Below are 20301 nucleotides of genomic sequence, written 5' to 3' on the forward strand. Positions count from 1 at the left end.
AAATCTTTTTTGAAGACACTGTGGCTGTTAAGACTCTTTAAAAGCCCAAAGGCATTTTGACAATCAGAGAAATAGTGATTTATCCTTTGCTATATGTCCAAAAGACAGATGACAGTAAGTTACCTGTGCTCTTCAAAACATACTCCATGACCCTCCTGGAGACTGTTCTTACACCAGTGTGAAAGTTAAAACATTAAAATAGTAAGATATAATTTTGTTACAGTTTCTATTATGCTCCATGGGGGAAACACATCTTTCAGTTAGTATGATGGTATTTCTCAAAACAGGGCAAAATTCAATTTTTTTGCTGCAATTAAAAATTTTATGAAGACTGGGGCGCCTGGGTGGCTCAGTCAGCTAAGCGTCCAACATTGGCTCAGGTCATGATCTCATAGATCATGAGTTTGAGCCCAGTGCTGAGCTCTGTGCTGACAGCTCGGAGCCTGGAGCCTGCTTCAGATTCCCTCTCTCTCTGCCCCTCCTCCGCTCACTCTCTCTCTCAAAAATAAACATTAAAAGAAAATCTTTTAAAAATTTTATGAAGATAAAATTAGAATTTAGATAACAAATGTTTCTAAATGCAACTCTTACTTGTACTTAGAAGTATCCCACATGTTGTAACAAGTGTTTGACCATGTTTACTAGCAGGAGAATTAAGTTAGCAAGCCCATTTTAGGTTACATACACACACACACACACACACATACACGTAGTAGCTGCCGAGTGGTGGAAGAGAAAGGTCATCTGATTTTGAGCCAGTATGACGAAGATGCTAGCACCATCTTCCATGATCTAATGGTTGTGAGATACTGGCCTGGTGACTAAGTCTTTCTGAATCTTAATTTTACCATCAGTAAAATGGGGATGATTGAATCTTTTAGAGAACTGTTGAGAGCAACAACTAAAATAACACAAATGAACACTGAGAAATAGAAAGTACTATTTAAATACAAGGAACTTTTAATGGTGATATCAATGCATTGCTCCAAAGTACAATTTTCATCTAATAATTATACTTTATGGCTTCCATCCATGACTAAGATTTACCTTGTATAATATGTCTTACGAAACAGCACATCTGTCTACAGCCAGAGACAGGCACAGCAAATCTGCATAATTTGCTGGAAGCTTCCAAGGTAAGTGGGAGAATCTCCTATTCAATTACCTAGTCTTTAATACCCAGGTACATTTTCTTCTGGATGATCACATTCTTTAGAGAACATTTTTTGGAATGAGATGAAATAACAAAAAACATAAAACTCAAAGTTTATTTTTGTCATAAAATAACAAAAAAATTTTAATCGTAATCAAACAGACCATTTAACCTTATAGATCATTTATTTCTCTTCTGCATTGGGTTTAAGCCACATTATCATCAAAGTATTTTTTTAAATGCCAGCAAATCTAGTTTTAGTTGAAATCTTTACAGGTAAGATAGTACTTAAAATTATTCTGAGGCAGAGATTCTAAAATTTAACAACTGATTTCCTGTACATTAAAAATGGAGGGTTTTAAATCATAAATGCAGACATAGGTTGACCAAATTTTTAAGGATCTCTTATTTACTCATTAAAAAGCAATCAAATATTAGCTATTTGCACTTGTAACAATTTTAATTACCACACTGACTGACCTAACCAATGCAGAACCATTTAAGCTACGTTAGGCCTTTAAAAGGAAAACACAATTTCATCAATTCGAAAGCACTAAATCTCTCAAAACAAATATATTTTGCATCTATAAATGCAAAACCCTCCAGTTTTCTAACACTATAATCTGTAGATAAGCTCAGTTCATTTTTCAGAAATGACAGAAAAAGAGGTTTTAAATATCCATTTATTTTACTACTATACTAGGAAAGATTAAATTAACATCAAACCAGTTAAAAACTAAATACAATTTGCAAATATTTGTTCTCACTTTCACATATAAGATGTGTTTCAGTGCTAGGAAGAGTACTATTAATTTGTGGCAGTGGCTCAGACTAGCAGATGACCAGCATGCTGATCTGTTCCTGGATCTCTTTCAGAGAATACTCTGTGTCTAGAACAGCACTAAAACCAGTGTGCTACTATCAGATAAAGGGCAGAAGTATCTTTAGGGGTGGAGCCTGAGGATCAGGACAAAGCTGGCTTTTTTTCCTTGTCTGATCATCGAGTTCTCTTATTTCCTTTACATTCTATTTAAAAAATAAAGCATAAATAAAAATAGATGCCCAAATCACATTTATAAATTTATAAAAATATATTATTTTAATTATTGACATTTTACTGTACTGAGATATGGTTTCTGCTCATTAAAATAACACTAATTTTTGCTTTAAGTTTCTGTTATAAAGGCAGTATGAATCAAATGAATCAATTCAAAGATACTCTAAATTCTATTGCCATCGATTTCCCTTTTTCTTCATTGCGGGGATATATATGTTATATATATATATATAAAGCATAGTATTTGCCATTTTAACCATTTGTAAGTGAACAATTCAGTGGCATTATATTTACAATGTTGTGCACCACCATCGATTTCCAAAAATTTTTTATCACCTCAAACAGAAACTCTGTAAGTCTTAAGAAATAACTCCCTAATCCTCTTTCCCCCAGCCACTGGTAACTTCTAACCCACCTTATGTCTATAAATTTGCCTATTCTACCTATTTTCAAAGAAATGATCATGTGGTGTTTACACTCTGTGTCTGGCTTATTTCACTTAGCATGTTTTCAAAGTTCATTTCTGTTACAGTATGTATGAGAACTTCATTCCTCTTTATAGCTCCATTCATTTGTGGCTGGACACTTAGGTTGTTTTCACCTTTTGGCTATTGTGAATAATGTATGTATAACATACAAGTATCTGTTTGAAACCTTAATTTTAAAAGAAAGTTTATTTTGAGAGAGCGCATGCACACCAGCATGAATGGAGGAGGGGCAGAGGGTGAGGGAGAGAGAGATTCCCAAGCAGGTGCCACATTCACCACCGAGCCTGAACACTGGGGCTCGATCTCAGGACCCATAAGGTCATGACCTGAGCTGAAATGAAGAGTTGGACACTTAACCAACTGAGGCACCCAGGTGCCCAGAGACCTTGTTCAACGCTGCGGGTATGTATGTAAAAGTGGAACTGCTGGTCACATGGAAATTTTACGTTCCGTTTTTTGAGGAAGCACTATTTTCTGCAGCAGTGACACCATTTTACATTCCCACCAGCAACATATACGAATTTCAATTTCTCTGCATCTTCACCAACATTTTCCTTTTTTTAAAGTTTATTTATTTATTTTCGGGGGTGGGGGGAGAGAGAGAGAGAAACAGACAGACAGTGGGTAGAGGCAGGGAGAGAGAGGGGGAGGAAGAGAATCTTAAGCAGGATCCACGCTCAGCTCAGAGCCCAATATAGGGCTTGAACCCACAAACTGTGAGATGATGACCTGAACCAAAACCAAGAGCTGGACGCTCAACAGACTGAGCCACCCAGGTGCCCTATTTTCCTTTCATAACAAAATTACAGCCACCTTAGCAGATGTGAAGTGGTAACTCACTGCGGTTCTGATCTGCATTTCTTAATGATGAACGATGTTGAGCATTTTCTTTTCATGTGTTTCCTGAGCATTACTGTATCTTTTTTGAAGAAACGTCCAGTAAATGGGGTGTCTGAGTGGCTCAGTCAGTTGGGCACCTGACTTCGGCTCGGGTCATGAACTTACAGTTTTTGGGTTCGAGCCCCATCTTGGGTTCTGTGCTGACAGCTCAGAGCCTGGGTCCGGCTTCAGATTCTGTGTCTCCCTGTCTCTCTGCCCCTCCCCTGCTCATACTCCATGTCTCTCTCAAAAATAAATAAATGTTAAAAAAAAAAAAAAAAAAGAAGAAAAAGAAATGTCCAGTAAAGTCTCTTGCCCAATTTTTAAGTGGGCCGCTTGTCTTTGTGTTGTTGAGTTGTAGGAATTCTTCACATAGTCTGGATATTAAATCTTTGTAAGATAATACAGTTTTACAAATATTTTCTCCCATTCTGCGAGTTGTCTTTTCACTCTCTTGGCAATGTCCTTATATACACAAGTTTTTGATTTTAATGAAGTCTAATTTACCTTTCTCTTGTGTTGCTGGTGCTACTGCTGTCATACTGAAGACTCCACCACCACATCCAAAGTCAAGACCACTGATCCCTCGGTTTTCTTCTGTGAGTTTTAGGGCTTTAGCTCTTATATTTAGGTCACTGATCCATTTTGAGTTAATTTCTACATATGATGTGTGGCAAGGGTTCAACTTCATTCTTCTGTACGTGGAAATCCAGCTGTCCCAAGCTTCCTCTACCATAGTCATTCTTTGCTCCACTGAATAAACTTAACAGCCTTCTAAAAACTCAATTGCCCTTGTAATAGTGTCCCAGGGGTACCATACCAATGCATCACAAACTAGGTGGCTTAAAACAACACAAGTTAATTCTGTCACAGACTGGACCCTAAAAGTCTAAAGTCAGGTGGTGAGTGTCTGGGTGGCTCAGTTGGTTAAGCGTCTGACTTTTGCTCAGGTCACGATCTCACAGTTCGCGAGTTTGAGCCCTGTACTGGGCTCTCTGCTGTCAGCACAGAGTCTGCTTCAGATCCTCTGTCCCCCTCTCTGCCCCTTCCCTGCTTGCTCGCTCTCTTGTCTGAAAAATAAACATTTAATAGTCTAAAATCAAGGTGTTGTTTGGGCCATACTTCTTCCAACACTTCTATGGGAGGATCTTATTTTTCCCTGCCTCTTCCAGCTTCTGGTAGACTCGGGTGTTCCTTGGATTCTGGTGGCATAACCCTAATATCTGTTTCTATCTTTACATAGCTATTTTCCCTCTATGTCTGTCTTTTCCTTTCCTTATAAGGGTACCAGGTCATACTGGATTAGAGTCTACCCTAATGACTCTATCTTAACTTGATTACATCCTCAAAGACTATTTCCAAATAAGGTCACATTCACAGGTATGGAAGGAAGCTTAGGACTTCAATCTATCTTTTTGAGGGGACACAATTCAAACCACAATAGCTACAGATATACAGAGGTTTGTTTCTGGACTCTCTATTCTATTCCACTTGTCTGTATGTCTACCCTTATATTAGCCAGCTTTATAATAAGTTTTGAAATCTTTTTCAAGACTATTTTACCACTTTTTAAAAAATTTTGTCAGACTTTGCAAAACTTAGCCAAACTCTTCAGAAATAAAACATCTTTTAGCATCAGCCTTACAACGAGCCACTTTTTCCTGCTTCTTTTACAAGACTGGTAATTTTTTTATTACATACCAGACACCGGAAATTTTGACTTTTTGGGGTGTTAAATATTTCTGTGCTCCTATAAATACTCTTGAACTTTGTTATGGGACACAGTTAAGTAACTTGAAAAGAGTGTGACCCTTTTGGGTACTGTTTTTAAGATTGAGATGAGGGTAGAACTCAGTTTATGGTACATGATTCCTTACTATTGAGGGGAAAGAGATGAATGCTTTGTGAATCATGAGGTTTTCCAGTCTGGCTGTTAAGACAGGCACCATTCTTGACCCTGTTAGTGTCCCATACTTTTAACTCTAGTCCTTTTGAGTGCTTTTTCCCCACTGCTTTTAGTTAGTTTCTTTACTTACATGTGATCAGTACCCAGCTGCACACTCAAGGACGACCTCTGCGGAGCTCCCTCTCTGTAGAGCTCTTTCCACTCTGATACTGTGTCCTGTGAACTGGAGCCACTGTGGTCTTCTTGGATTCACAGCTTTCTGTGTTCACCTCACATACCGTCAGACAATTTCTGTTTGTTATACATAGTCCAGGAAGACTATGACCTTGTCAGTCATGTCTCTTCACCTTCCTTACCTCCATGTAGGAAGAGACTTATTATTTTGCAAGCTCTGGAACTACCATTCCCACCTTTCTTGGCTGGCTGGCAGAGACACCACATAGAAAGCACCTCTTCCACTCTCCGCTAAGTGAGCTTCCCCTTTGTGAACCTAAGATATGGTCCAGTTCCAAGAGTCCGAACAGAATCATCACTGCCTTCTTCTCAGTGGCCGCTCTCAACACCCCTCTAACAGAGAAGCACAGGTGATCTCTGTACTATTCTACTGCTCACAGTGAGTCTGTTGGAGGTGTCACTGTCTATGCAACTCGCTCATATAGTATCACTCATACACTACACTGACTACATTCATATACTATACTCACACAGCTGTATGTTGGCTTTACTTTCATTGCCACAAACTATAAATAAGTTCCCTAATTTTAAAATAAACATGTATACAAACATATGAAAATTTGATTTTTCTGAGGAAAATGTGGGGTTTCTCAATCTCAGCACTACAGATACTCTGGGCCACATACTTACTTTCTTGTTGTATGTGTTTGGAGTGGGGGAGGGTGGGAAAGTATGCTGTACACTGTAGGATGCTCAGCAGGACACTTGGCTTCTTGGCCTCTACCTACTAAATTTCAGTAGCAACCACCTCCAACCTCCCACCACTTGTAACTACTGAAATGTCTCTAGATATTGCCAAATGTCCTTCGGCCGGAGAAAACAGGGTCGCCCCAATGAAGAACTACTGGGCTAACAGAATAAATATTTCTACCCTAAGTATTTGCTTACAGTTTTTAACAACAACAACAACAACAAAAGGAGGAAGAGTAAGGGGATAAGACTTTATTCAAAAGTGCCAGGACTTATTAAAATAACCAAATTCTCAAAAATCTGGAGATTCATTTTTTTGCTAATTACCTTACTCAAAGATATCTTAAAACTATGTTTTAAAAGTAACTCCTTTATACAGAACTACTGAAAGGTATCTCAATGAATATCTTTAAAGGAACCAGAGAAACCATTTGCAGTATTGGTGAAATGTCTGTGATTAAAATTCAGTTTTACTTCTGATTTTATGAGTTATTTTTCATTATTTCATTTCATTATTTATGTCTTATTCTTCAAGTATGTAATCTAAAACTTCTTACTTAAGAATAACCTCCACTCTGAGCTCTCAGTTTTCAAAATACATTCTCCAAGATTTACAACTTATTTTTAGAGGATTCAAGAGGGAAAAGATGAACTAAACTGCTGGGGGAGCTAAAAGAGGAAGGGTCAGAAAGTTCAAATCCATGTAGTGTTGTTCTCCAATGGAACAGGAAAACATTTCATACCAGTTCCAGGTTTTAAGTAGACACGTGCAGAAGTCTGATGCAATTACCTGCAACATGAGCTCACAGTCATCTCTTCCGACAAAAATCATTTCTCGTGGCAGCCTGTGGCGAGTGCCTCCACTGCTCACCAAAAACCAGGATGTTAAGCTCATTTTCTGCTTAGCTTCTGAGTCTTTGACAGGGCTACGTCATCCTGCAGAGATATTCGAGAAAAACATACATTCAGATATTTAACTTTGGTATAGATTCACCAAACCCTTCAAGCAGGCCCAAGAAGAGAAGTCGGTTCATCTGCCCCTACTCCGTAAACAGACCATCCAGAGGTCCTCAGACATGGCACATCTACCAAATTCTCGTTAGTAAAGTAAGTCCACAGACTCCATGAAGAGTTCAATTAAAAAGAAAGACAAAGGGTGCCTGGGTGGCTCAGGTGGTTGAGCGTCCAAGCTCAATCATGGGTTCGTTCCAGCCCCACGTCGGGCTCTGTGCTGACAGCTCAGAGCCTGGAGGCTGATGCAGATTCTGTGTCTCCCTCTCTTTATGCCCCTCCCCCACTCATGTGTGCCTGTGCGTGCATGCACTCTCTCTCTCTCTCAAGAACAATCAAAAAAAAAATTTTAAAGAAAGATATTATGCAATTAAGTAGTCAAATAATAAACATTTATCACGCTCCTGAACGGCTCTGAACGTAGTTTATAATAAAGCTCTAATCCTCAGGTAAATGATCACATTATTATCATGTTAACCTGAGTAAACACTAGCAATATTACACACTTAAATGTCTAACTTATAAATGATTCGAGAAAGATTAAATTCATACGAATACATGTGGGATCTAATTAAGAACTAACAATAAGAACCAAAGAAATTGCTTCTTAGTCAAACAAGTGCAGACAACGGAAAGAACTTTCAATAACATGCAATTCCAATTTCTCTGTCCTCACATGCATTTCACTTTCTTAGTACATTTTTCTAGAGCAGCAATTTTTTTTTTAATATTTTTATTTCTAGGAGAGAGAGAGAGAGAGAGAGAGACAGCGTGAGCAGGGGAGGGTCAGAGAGAGGGAGACACAGACTCCGAAATAGGCTCCAGGCTCTGAGCTGGCAGTCAGCACAGAGCCCGACGCGGGGCTCGAACCCATGAACCGCGAGATCATGACCTAAGCGAAAGTCGGACGCTTAACCGACTAAGCCACCCAGGAGCCCCTAGAGAAGCATTCTTAAGCTTTTTTTTTTTTTAAGAAAACAAAAGAAAAAGAACCCCAAAGGCATTTTATTTACATGAGTTATATATATTAATATTTACCATATAAAAGAAATGAAAACTGAGCAACTAAAATGTATTAATTCATTTGTAATAAACTAACATTTTGATGAAAAGTAACTAATTTCCAAACCGAAAACAATTAGTGTAAAGAGTAGCACTCTTTTACATAAAATCTCTTTAAATATCTAGTGTAATAGATTTTTGCATTTGCTCTGCATTCAATCTGTTGCCAGTATATTGTGAACTTGAAATATTGAAAGGTCAGCCTTCATTCAGGTAGTTAGAAAAGGGAAATTTATTTTAATAGTCTTCCCAAATAACTAGTGTTATTTTGATACTAATATCAAAAATTCAATATGGTAGTTTCTTGAAATTTATTTACAATATGAAATCTGAAAATTTTTACACTATGTTATATGAATATCCAACTTCTACTCTGAAGGGATCTTGGGAACACTGGTTCCTTGAGTTACACAGACCTTCCAAAGGATGACATGTCCATTTTATTAAAAACATCACATTTGTTAATTTCATCACCCATCTCATCTTCTCAGAAAAGTCAAGTACTGAGTAGCTGTGAAGCTCACAGTGGCAGAACCAAGTTTTCTAAAATTCTGATTTTCTCTTGAAAGCTCGTATTTTATTGGAAAAAAATACTAATACTACCAATTCTTTCTTTGTGGTGGCAGGTTTACTTTGTTTGCTGAATATGCAAGTCTACCAAACCATTGATCTGTCTGCGAGTCATCGTCTCAAGTAAAAAGGTGCGCCATGACACAAGTGGACTCAATGGCACAAACGCTTTTCCCTGAGACAACCATGGTGCTTTAAAACTCAACATAACTGCTTGAAGTGAGCTTCTAATTACCTGGACAGAATATTAAAAAGCTGCGACTCCCGTTTTAAAAGCTACTTAGGAATACCACAAAAAGGGGAAAGAGGAAGCTCCAGGAATACATCCCTGCACCTAAACAACTACTGAACTCCTAAGAACTATCTGAAGTAACTCTTTTGGGGCTCTGATGTCTAGCTGTAGAGGCTACTAAATTTTGGTATTTTGCATGCTAGCAGGTATCATCCCCATTTCCCATTCCAAAAACTGTAAGAAGTAGACTGTGGACAGCCTCTTGCTTTCTGATGTGGCTCACTGGAGCCAGGATACATAATAAAGACTTTGTCATCCAAATACTGGATTTTGTGCTCTGGCTACTGATTGCTTTTTATCACTGAGCCTCTGTGCTGGCCATCATTGCTTCAACTCTTATGAGCGGAAGCTTCTTTTAAGGAATTTAGAGAGCCAGTGTGTATGTTGCTTTGTTTTCCTTCCCTTTTTGGGAGCCAGAGTATTTCAGGAAATTCTTTATCAGGTCACTGGCTGACCATAGGGATGAGAGAACAGAATTTCAGTGACCACACACAACAAGGAATACACATCTTGTAAAAACAGTTTGGAAAAGTATCAAACAGTTGGCTTCAGCCCTCAACAAGAAAAATTCAGCAATCTCTAAGGAGTGTGATAATTAAATTGCCATATTTACCAAAATATAATACTTCAAATGTCCAGTTCAGTTTTCAAACTATATACACTGAGCATGCAACAGGAAACCTCACTTGCAGGGGGAAAAATGGACAGAAACCATCCCTTAGGAAGCCCAAATGTTCTAATTATTAGTCAAAGATAGTAAATCAACTGTCTCAAATGTGTAAGGTAACAAAGAACTGAGGGAAAGTCTATGAGAAAACCTATGAGAAAACCAGGAGCATAAGAGAGAAATAGAAATGATAGAAAATGAGAGGCGCCTGGATGGCTCAGTTGGTTAAGTGTCCAACTTTGGCTCAGGTCATGATCTCGCAGTTCATGGGTTCAAGCCCTACATCAGGCTCTGTGCTGACAGCAGCCTGAAGCCTGCTTCCAATTGTTTGTCTCCGTCTCTTTCTGTCTCTCCCTTGCTTATGCTCTGTCTCTCTCTGTCTCAAATATAAAATAAACATTAAAATTAAAAAAGAAAATGAAAGTCACTAGAGAAGTTTGAAACGTTTGAGCAGAAAGAAATGATCAGCAAATCTGATAAGACAACTTGAAGTGCCCAGAATGAGAATTAGAAAGAAAAAAAATGAAGTAATATCATAAATAGGGCTTGAAGGATCTGTACAATATCATCAAATGTATCGACATATACATTATAGAGGGATTCCAGAAAAGGGGAAGAAATGGGGGCAAAAAACTTCCCAAATCTGAGGAAAGATACAGATACACGCATCCAAAAATGTCATTAACGCAAGCAGGATAAACTCACACAGGTCCACACTCAGCTATTTTATACTCAAACTCTCAAAACTGAAAGAAAAAGAAATTTGAAAACATAAAAAAAAAAAGGCACTTGTCATGTACAATAAGATCAAGAGCTGATTTCTCATAAGCTATGGAGACAAGAAAGCAGTGGGATGGCATATTTGTAAAGTCTGGAGGGAAAAGATTGTCAACAAAGAATTCTGTATCTGGTAAAACTATCTTTTAAGCATGAATCACAATTAAGATATTTCCAATTAAACAAAAGCTGATGGAATTTATTACTAGCAGACTGGCTACGAGAAATGCAAAAGAGAGACTTACAGACTAAACTGAAAAGATATTAGACAATTAGAAACCCTTAGAAAAATGAATGGTAACACAAGTAAAATAACTACATAGGTAAATATAAATCCAGGATGACTGTACTTTTTTTTTTTTAAATGTTTATTTATTTCTAGGAGACAGAGAGAGAGACAGCGTGAGCAGGGGAGGGTCAGAGAGAGAGGGAGTCACAGACTGAAACAGGCTCCAGGCTCTGAGCTGGCAGTCAGCACAGAGCCCGACGCGAGGCTCGAACCCACGAACCGTGAGATCATGACCTAAGCGAAAGTCGGACGCTTAACCAACTAAGCCACCCAGGCACCCCAAGGATGACTGTACTTTTGATATGATTTGTAACTTTTCTCTTTAACCAATATGACTTAATAGGCAATTACATAAAACAAATATTATAAAGCTTTGTCAATAGGAGTACAATATATAAAAATGTAATTTGTTACAATCATAAAATAAAAGAGGAGATGTATAGAAGCAAAGTGTTGTATATTCTTGAGATTAAGTTGCTATTACTAAAACTAGGTTATTATAAATTTAGGTTATTATTTGTAATCCTCAAGGTAAGCACTAAGAAAATAAGTAAATAAACATACAGAAAAGAAGAGAATCAAACTGGCATATGAGCAAAAAATCAACTAAATACAAAAAGCATGCAGTAGTGGAGAAATCGATAAACAACAAAAATAACATAAAGAATACAATAAACAAGTAGGTAACAAGGTAAGTCCTTCAGAAATCACATTAAATGTAAATGTTTTGGGGTGCTTGAGGGGCTCAGTTGGTTGAGTGTCCAACTCTGTATCTCAGCTCAGGTCTTCATCTCAGGATCATAAGATCAAGCCCCATATACTTGGGCTCCATGTTGGGTGTGAAGTCTACTTTAAAAAAAAAAAAAGAAAAAAGTAAATGTATTAAAATCTCCTTTAAGGCAGAAAAAGACAGATCAGATAAATAACAGGACCCATCTGTATACTGTCCACAAAAGGTTCTGTAGACACAAGGACACACTTAGACTTACAGTGTAAGTGGCTATATTAGCATCAGAAAAAAATACTTTAAATCAAAAAAGATTATGGGCGCCTGGGTGGCTCAGTCAGTTAAGCCTCCGACTTCGTGCTCTGTGCTACCAGCTCAGAGCCTGGAACCTGTTTCAGATTCTGTGTCTCCCTCTCTCTCTGACCCTCCCCTGCTCATGCTGTCTCTCTCTCTCTCTCTCTCAGAAATAAATAAGACATTAAAAAAATAAATCAATCAATCACAAAAGATTACAAGAGACAAAGGAGGACATTACATAAAGACAAGACCTTCAATACAGAGAAACATAAACATGTAAACATATATGCACCTAACAACAGAGCCCCTAAAGATATGAAGCAAAAATAAGCAGAATTAAAGGGAAAAAAATAGACAGCTGAACAATAATAGTAAGAAACTTCAATACCTCACTTTCAGCAATAAAATAAAAACGACTAGGCAGAAGATAAATAGAAGACTTGACAAGACCATCAACCAATCTGTCCTAATGGACACACATGCAATGCTCAATTCAATTACAGCAAAATCACATTCTTTTCAAGTGCACAAAGCATATTCTCTCCAGGATAGCCCATTATGTTAGGCCTAAAGCAAAACTTAACAAATTTTAAAAGAATGAAATCTTGCAAAACAACTTTTCCAATCACAATGGAAGGAAATTAAAATCAGTAACAGAAGGAAAACAGGAATATTCTCAATAGGTGGAAATTAAACAGCACACTCTTAGACAACCAACTGGTAAAAGCAGCAATAATGAGAGACTGGAAAAAATACACTAAGTAAAGACAAGAACACAACAGGGGCCCCTGGGGGGCTCAGTCGGTTAGGTGTCCGACTTCGACTCAGGTCATGATCTCAAAGTTGAGTTCAAGCCCAGCATCAGGCTCAGTGCTGACAGCTCACACTCTGTGTCTCCTTCTCTCTCTCTTTCTCTCCTCCCCCACTCACACTCTGTCTCTCTCCTTCAAAAATAAACATTAAAAAAGAAAAAAAAGACAAGACCACAACATACCAAAATTTCCAAGGCAGAACAATAGAAGTTCTAAGAGGGGAATTTGCAGCTGTTAATGCACACACTAAAAAAGAAGTATCTCAGACTAATAACCTGTTAAACTGTTAATAACCTGTTATTCTTATTACCTTAAGGAATGAGAAAAGAGCAAACTAAACACAAAGCTAGCTGAAGGGAGAAAATAAAAAATAAAGATATAAAAAAATAAAGTATAAAAAACAACAGAAAAATCAGTTAGAACAAAAGCTATTTCTTTGAAAGAGTAACAAACGAAAAATCTTTGGCTAGACTACAGAAAAGACTCAAATCACAAAAATGAGAAATAAAAATGGTGACATTACTGATTTTTACAGAAACAAAAAGGACTGTAAGAGAATATTATAAACCACTGTAAGCTAAAAAAAAACAAACAACAAACCAACCAAGAAACAAAAACCTAGATAACTTAGACAAAATGGACAAATTCTTGGAAATACACCACCAAACTAGGTTAAATCATTAAGATACAGAAAAGTGGAAGAGATTTATTGTAAGGAGAATGAATCAGTAATTAAAACATTCCAACAAAAAAACAGTCAAGGACCAGATGTCTTCACTGGTGATTTCTACCTAACAATTAAAAAGGAATTAACACCAATCCTTTTCAAACTCTTCCAAAAAATTGAAAAGGAGGGAAGATATCCCAATTCACTCTATGAAATTCAGCATTACCTGATACCAAAGATAAACATAAAAATTACAAGAAAATTACAGACTACGGGGAGCCTGGGTGGCTTAGTCGGTTAAGCGTCTGACTTTCGCTTAGGTCATGATCTCGCCGTTCGTGGGTTCGAGCCCCGCGTCGGGCTCTGTGCAGACTGCCAGCTCAGAGCCTGGAGCCTGTTTCAGAGTCTGTGACTTCCTCTCTCTCTGACCCTCCCCTGCTCACACTGTCTCTCTCTCTCTCTCCTAGAAATAAATAAAAATATTAAAAAAAAAAAGAAAGAAAATTACAGACCACTATCTTATATTGATGCAATACTCTTTAACAAAATACTACCAAACTCAATTTGGTAGCATGTTGAAACGACTATACACCACAGCAATGTGGAAGTTATTCTTAAATTAAAAGGATGGTTCAACACAGGAAAATCCATTAATGTGATAGAGCATATTAATAGGATAAAGGAAAAAGAAACTCAAATGTACATTTCAATTGATGCACAGAAAAGCATTTGACAAAATTTGAAACATTGTTCTGATAAAAAAAAAAAGCACTCAATAAACTAGGAATAAAAAGGAGCATGATAAAGGCCACATATGAAAATCTCATGGCTAACATCAGACTCAATAAGGAAGGCCTGAAACCTGTACCCCTAAAATCAGAAACAAGACCAGAATACCTGCTCTAATTTTTATTCAATGTGGTACTGGGAATCCTGGCCATAGTAATAATTAGGTATGAAGAGAAATTAAAGGCATCAAAATTGGAATGGAAGAAGTAAAATCATCTTTATCCAAAGATGACATGATTTTATAGGTAAAAATCTTAAGATTATTACCTCCCCCCCAAAAAAGCCTCAACAGCTATTTATGGCAAGAAATGAATCAAAAAAGTTGCAGGATCTAAACCCAGTCAGAAATTAGCTGCACTTCTACTTACTACTAATGAACAATATGAAAAGGACATTTTTTAAAAGGTCCATTTATAACAGCGTCAATAATAACAAAATACTTAGGATTAAATATAACCAAGATGGCTTGGGACTTGTACACTGAAAAATATAAAACACTGCTGGAAGAAATTTTAGAAGATGTAAATGAACGGAAAGACACTGTGTCTTCGTGAACTTGAAGATGTAACATTGTTGACAGGACTACCCAATGCCAAGTACAGCTTTGATGCAGTCCGTATCTAAATCCCAACATTGTTTGAAGAAACAGAGAAATCCATCCTAAAATTACGTGGAATCTCAAGGGACCCTGAACAACCAAAATGACCTTGAAGAAGAAAATCAAAGTTGAAATGCTCACGTTTCCTGATTTCAGAACTTTCTACAAAGCTACAGTAATTAAAACATTGTCTTAAAGACAGATATATACACCAATGAAACACAATAGAGAGCCCAGAAATAAACTGTCACATAGATGGACTATCGATTTTTGAAAAGGGTGCCAATACCAGTTACTGGGGAAGACCATGTTATCAACAAACAGTGCTGGGAAAACTAGATATTCACATGCAAAAGAATGAAGTTGGCCACTTACCTAACCACCTGTGAAATTAACTCAAAACAGATCAAAGATCTAAACCTATATAAAATTCTAAAAAGGAAAAAAAGGGGGGGGTTTGCATGACCCTTGTATTTGATAATGGTATCTTAAAAATGACACCAGATCACAGGCAACAAAAGAAAAAAAGAGATAAATCAAATGTTATCAAAATTCAAAGCTTCTGTGTATCAAAGGACACTATCAAAACAGTGAAAAGAAGGGAAGAAAATACTTGAAAATCATTTATGTGATAATGGATTAATATCCAGACTATTAACATTAGAAAATCAAAACCACAAGGACATACCACTTCACACTCATTAGAAGGTGTGTGATTATTATAAAAAATTAAAATAATAAGTGTTGATATGGTATGGAGAATCCTGAACACTTGTGCATGGCTGGTGGGGCTGTTAACAACAAGGTGTACTTGCTGTGGTTTCTCAAAAAGCTGAATGGGATTTCCTATCACCCAGCACTCCTAGGTATACACTCAAAAGAACCAAAAAGTACAGAGTAACAGATACCTGTATACCAGTGTTCACCGCAGCACTACTCACAGCAGGCAAAAGTGTAAACACCCTAAGTGTCCATCAGCAATGACTAAACGAAATATGATCTGTACATTCAATGAAATATTATTCCATTATACAAAGAAATGAAATTCTAACACGTTACAACATGAATGAACTCTGAACACATTATGCTACGTTAAATACGCCAGACCCAAAAGGGCAAATATTGTATGATCCACTTTTATGAGGAACCTAAAACAGACAAATTCATTCAGACAGAAAGGAAAATGGAGGTTACAAGAAGCTGGGGAGAGAGAGTGTTACTGTTTAACAGCTAGAGGCTTTTTGTTTAGGATGATAAAAACATTCTAGAAATAGATAATCAATTACATACTCTGAATGCAATTAATGTCACTGAATGGTATACTTAAAAATGATAAATTTTACATTATGTATGTTTTACCATAATTTAAAAAATGTAATTGGGAAAAAGGCCACTCAAGCCCTGTCTCTGCTTTGGTTTTTAAATTGGAGACCTAGTGAATCCTTATTTGTTTAGTTTTCTATTTGCTTTTGCCTGTCTTAGAGCAAGTTGTTTTGGACATTCAAGTTCTCAATTAAAGCAAGGATTAGCCAACCTTGGTCTTCTGCTTATTTTTGTGAGTAAAGTTTTATAGGAACAAGACGTTTGCATTAAAAAAGCCAAGCTGAGTAGATGTGACAGAGATCATATGGCTTACAAAGCCTAAAATGTTTACTTTTTGGCCCTTTACAGAAACAGTTTACCATCCCTGGCTTAAAGGATCAATACCCATTTTTAGTTTTACCATTATAGATGAAAATATTTTAAACTGTTTCACATTTACCTACCCTTTACAATTCGAAATTGAATACTCTGTGTAGTGATTCATGATTATCACTATTATGAACAATTATCAGGCTGTGCTGTAAAATAGTGAGTTCCTCAGAATTTATTAACATGGATGTATCTGTCTTAACACTGTATAGCTCTACTTTTCTGGGGCTCTATACTCAAATTATTTGTTTCTTTCATCTTTTTCCTTATCAGTAGTCATTTTTCATTGTACTAGCCCTACTCCTAACCAGAAAGCCTTAAAAATAACATAAGTATATTATGACTAGGCACAAACAAACAGAATCTAAACAAGAGCTTCTATGAATAAACTAGGAGGCTTTGAAACATAAATTCTGTCAATCTGGAGGCTTTAGTTATGTTTAGAATTTTAGTTGGCAAGCAGAAGAACTCTATAGGTGGGATGCTATTGTAAAAGTAAGTACCACCTTTCCAAATTAAAGATCAAATTAAATAATCCTGGAGTTCTCTGAATTCAAAGAAAGGCATTTAATACCAGAGTACTACTATTTGCTATCTAGTAGAACACAAGAATTTAACAAAAATGAGAAATGTAAAAGTATACAAGACTGGCCCCCAAACTTACTAGTAAAGTTTCAGGGATTAGACCATGTGGTGTATGCTGACCCAGTAATCATGAGTAATATATAATTAACATAGATAGGTATGGCTTAGGTTTAGATTAAAAATCTAAACAAATTCAGGATCCTAAGAGTTTTATACATAGTTATGAAAAATCAACAAAACCCTAAATGTGTATGTATGCTCTGGATATGAGAAACAGATAAGAGCTTTAGTTACAACCAAAAATTCCAGGAAATTTTACTTAAGATTTATAAATATAAAGCCTATTAATGAAACACAGATACAGTTTGCTATATTTAAAATAATTAACAAAACGAAAACACAACTCAAAACTCTTCTATCACCCTTACCAGCAATCCTCAAGGAATTTCTAACACTGTAACAAATTTTAAAGCCTACAATGCAAACTAGACATGATACAAAATTACATTAGTCTCTATCGTCTCTGCTTAATTGTAGCATTCAAGATATTTGGCGCTTAATTGTAGCATTCAAGATATCTCAGAGCGTTGACAATGTACACAACTAACAGATGCCTTTCTGTAAGTCTACTCCCATGGCAGAGAAAGCCATTCTTTGCTCTGCAGCCCTACAACACTATTCAAACATCTCTTATGCTGTAATTCCAACTATAATTTATAGTATTAACGATACTATACTAGGATATGATAATGTCTCCAGTAGATTCTCTCTTGAAAACAAGAAAAATCTATCTTCTTCCATCACTGGTTCTTTTAGTAAATATTTATTGAGGAACCTATGAATTCCGAGCCCTGTGGGCATTTTGGGTGCACAAAAGCAAAACAAACAGAAAAGGCAGCTTTCCACAAGGAGCTCAGACCTTGGGGATTGCTGGTTAGTAGACACCATGACAGAGATAAGCCTAAAGAGATGCATGAACAAACAGGAGGCTGTCATTACCCCAGACTAGGACGGTGACAGTGGCGTGGTATTCTCCCAAGTCCGTGCAGAGCTGAACTACAGACGCGTTTCGTTACCTCTATATCCCCAGAGCCTGGCCCACTGTTTCACCTCTCGTGAGTGTCTGACAACCTGTTGTTAATGAGTGAATGAATGAGCAGTTCTGGAGCTGTGGCAAATCTTGAGGTGATAGCGTGAAAATGTCCAGGGATAGAAGGTGAGAAATTAATCATTTAACCTTTAGTACAACTGAAGCCATGAAATTGTAGTTTCCGCCCCTGCCTTCAGTTGCCTCCTGCATACTCTTCATCTCCTTGTCACACAGGTTTCTTTCCAGCAGCTACCGGAAAAAAGTTTAAAGCTCTGATCTTTGGAGGTTAGAATCAGTCTGGTTTCTAGGTTCCCGGTAGCTGTTACTGGCTTTAAAAATGGATTCTCCTTATGTGGAAACTAATTTGACAATAAACTATTAAAAAAAAAAAAAAAAAGAGAATAAAGATTAAAAAAAATAATAAAAAAATAAAAGAAAAAAAAATGGATTCTCCTGTTAGATTCTAGCTCATTTCAGAATCAAATGTACTAAAAATCTAACATTTAAGGTTTAAATTAAAAAAAAACAAAAACTCCAGATGTTCAGCAGAACACACAGCTTCAACTACACTTCTAAGTTTCCACCCTACAGATATTTTACTGCTTTTGTTTATTTGCATGAAAAAATGTTGCTTCCAGTCACTTAAAACTGAGGACTAATGGCAGGAATCTGAGTGCTATTACTTACTAGAATTCTGTGAGACAGACCACACTGTACTGGATATGTAAGAACACTGCAACAGAACCATGAAATAGCATATAACATAACCCATGGCAAAGACCAGGTTAACTGAGATGACTGAAAGGCTATTCTATAAATGATCATCAGTGTCTGCAATAACTGGAGCTAAAACACATGGTAAGGGCGGTCTATCCTTATGCTCTGGCAATCAGCTGGCTGATTCACCACCAGATGGCTTTACAGAGTCTGAACTTCCTCCCACCCCACAAGTCCTGCTATCGCAGCGTAGGAAATAACTGGGTAGCGTTAAGACTATTAATCTTCACAGCTAAAAATGCTTCCCTCCAATGTATGCAATTCTTATTTTAATAAAATATTATCTACTGATGAACCCAAGTGACAACTTCTTCTGGTATCAGGAGGCATGAAAGGGCTTGGCCCAGTACCTAGCTCTGTTTACTGAATGAATATATAACAGGGAGAAAGAAAATGTGATTTTCATAACAAAATAAGTGAAAACTTAAAAGGAAAAAAAACAATGAATTTCACTTCCTGAAACTGTCATTTAAACAAGCAGTAAAACTAGGTATTTACCCAAACGATACAAAGATACTGATTTGATGGGATATACGCACCTTGATGCTTATAGCAGCACTATCAACAATTGTCAAATTATGGAAAAGAGCCCAAATGTCCATCGACTGATACCCGGACAAAGATCTGGTGTGTGTGTGGAATGGAATATTACTTAGCCAGAGAAAAGAATGAAATCTTACCATTTGCAATGATGTGCACAGAGCTGGTAAAATAAATCAGAGAAAGATAAATACCACATGATTTCACTTATAAGTGGAATTTAAGATACAAAACAGATGAACAAAGGGGAAAAAAAGAGAGAGGCAAACCAGGAAAAAGACTCTTAATGACAGAGAACAAACTGAAGGTTGCTGGAGGGGGGGGGGGGCTAGATGGGTGATGGGTACTAAGGAGGACAATTGTGATAAGCACTGGGTGTCGTATGCATCACTAAATTCCACACCTGAAACTAATATTACACTGTGTGTTAACTAATGGAATGACAATAAAAACCTGAAGGAAAACAAATAAACAGTAAAGCTTATACATTAAACTGAGCTGCTGCATTAAGTGCCATACAGGCTTCTAGAAGTTATACCGTGCCTTTGGAAAATGTTTTTAATTAAGATTTATTTGTTTAAAGCAGTTGAAGGTTCACAGCAAAATTCAGGTAGAAGGTAGAGACGACCCAGAACCCCCACCCTCACCCATG

The 20301-nt window shown here is 37.0% G+C and overlaps 1 protein-coding gene across 7 annotated transcripts in view; it reads right to left on the minus strand.

Annotated features, from left to right (window-relative positions):
• CEP170 (centrosomal protein 170) overlaps positions 1-20301 on the minus strand; it is a 118665-nt gene that overhangs the window by 78574 nt on the left and 19790 nt on the right. For all 7 annotated transcript variants that reach the window (XM_077761811.1, XM_077761812.1, XM_077761810.1 and 4 more), the window contains exon 2: positions 7198-7343. In XM_077761811.1, coding sequence (XP_077617937.1) covers positions 7198-7302 — 105 coding nt within the window. In that variant the 5' untranslated portion in view covers positions 7303-7343. The remainder of the gene's footprint in view (positions 1-7197; positions 7344-20301) is intronic.

This window comes from Crocuta crocuta, unplaced genomic scaffold (assembly GCF_008692635.1).
Source record: "Crocuta crocuta isolate KB4526 unplaced genomic scaffold, BGI_CrCroc_1.0 scaffold243, whole genome shotgun sequence".
Taxonomy (NCBI): domain Eukaryota; kingdom Metazoa; phylum Chordata; class Mammalia; order Carnivora; family Hyaenidae; genus Crocuta; species Crocuta crocuta.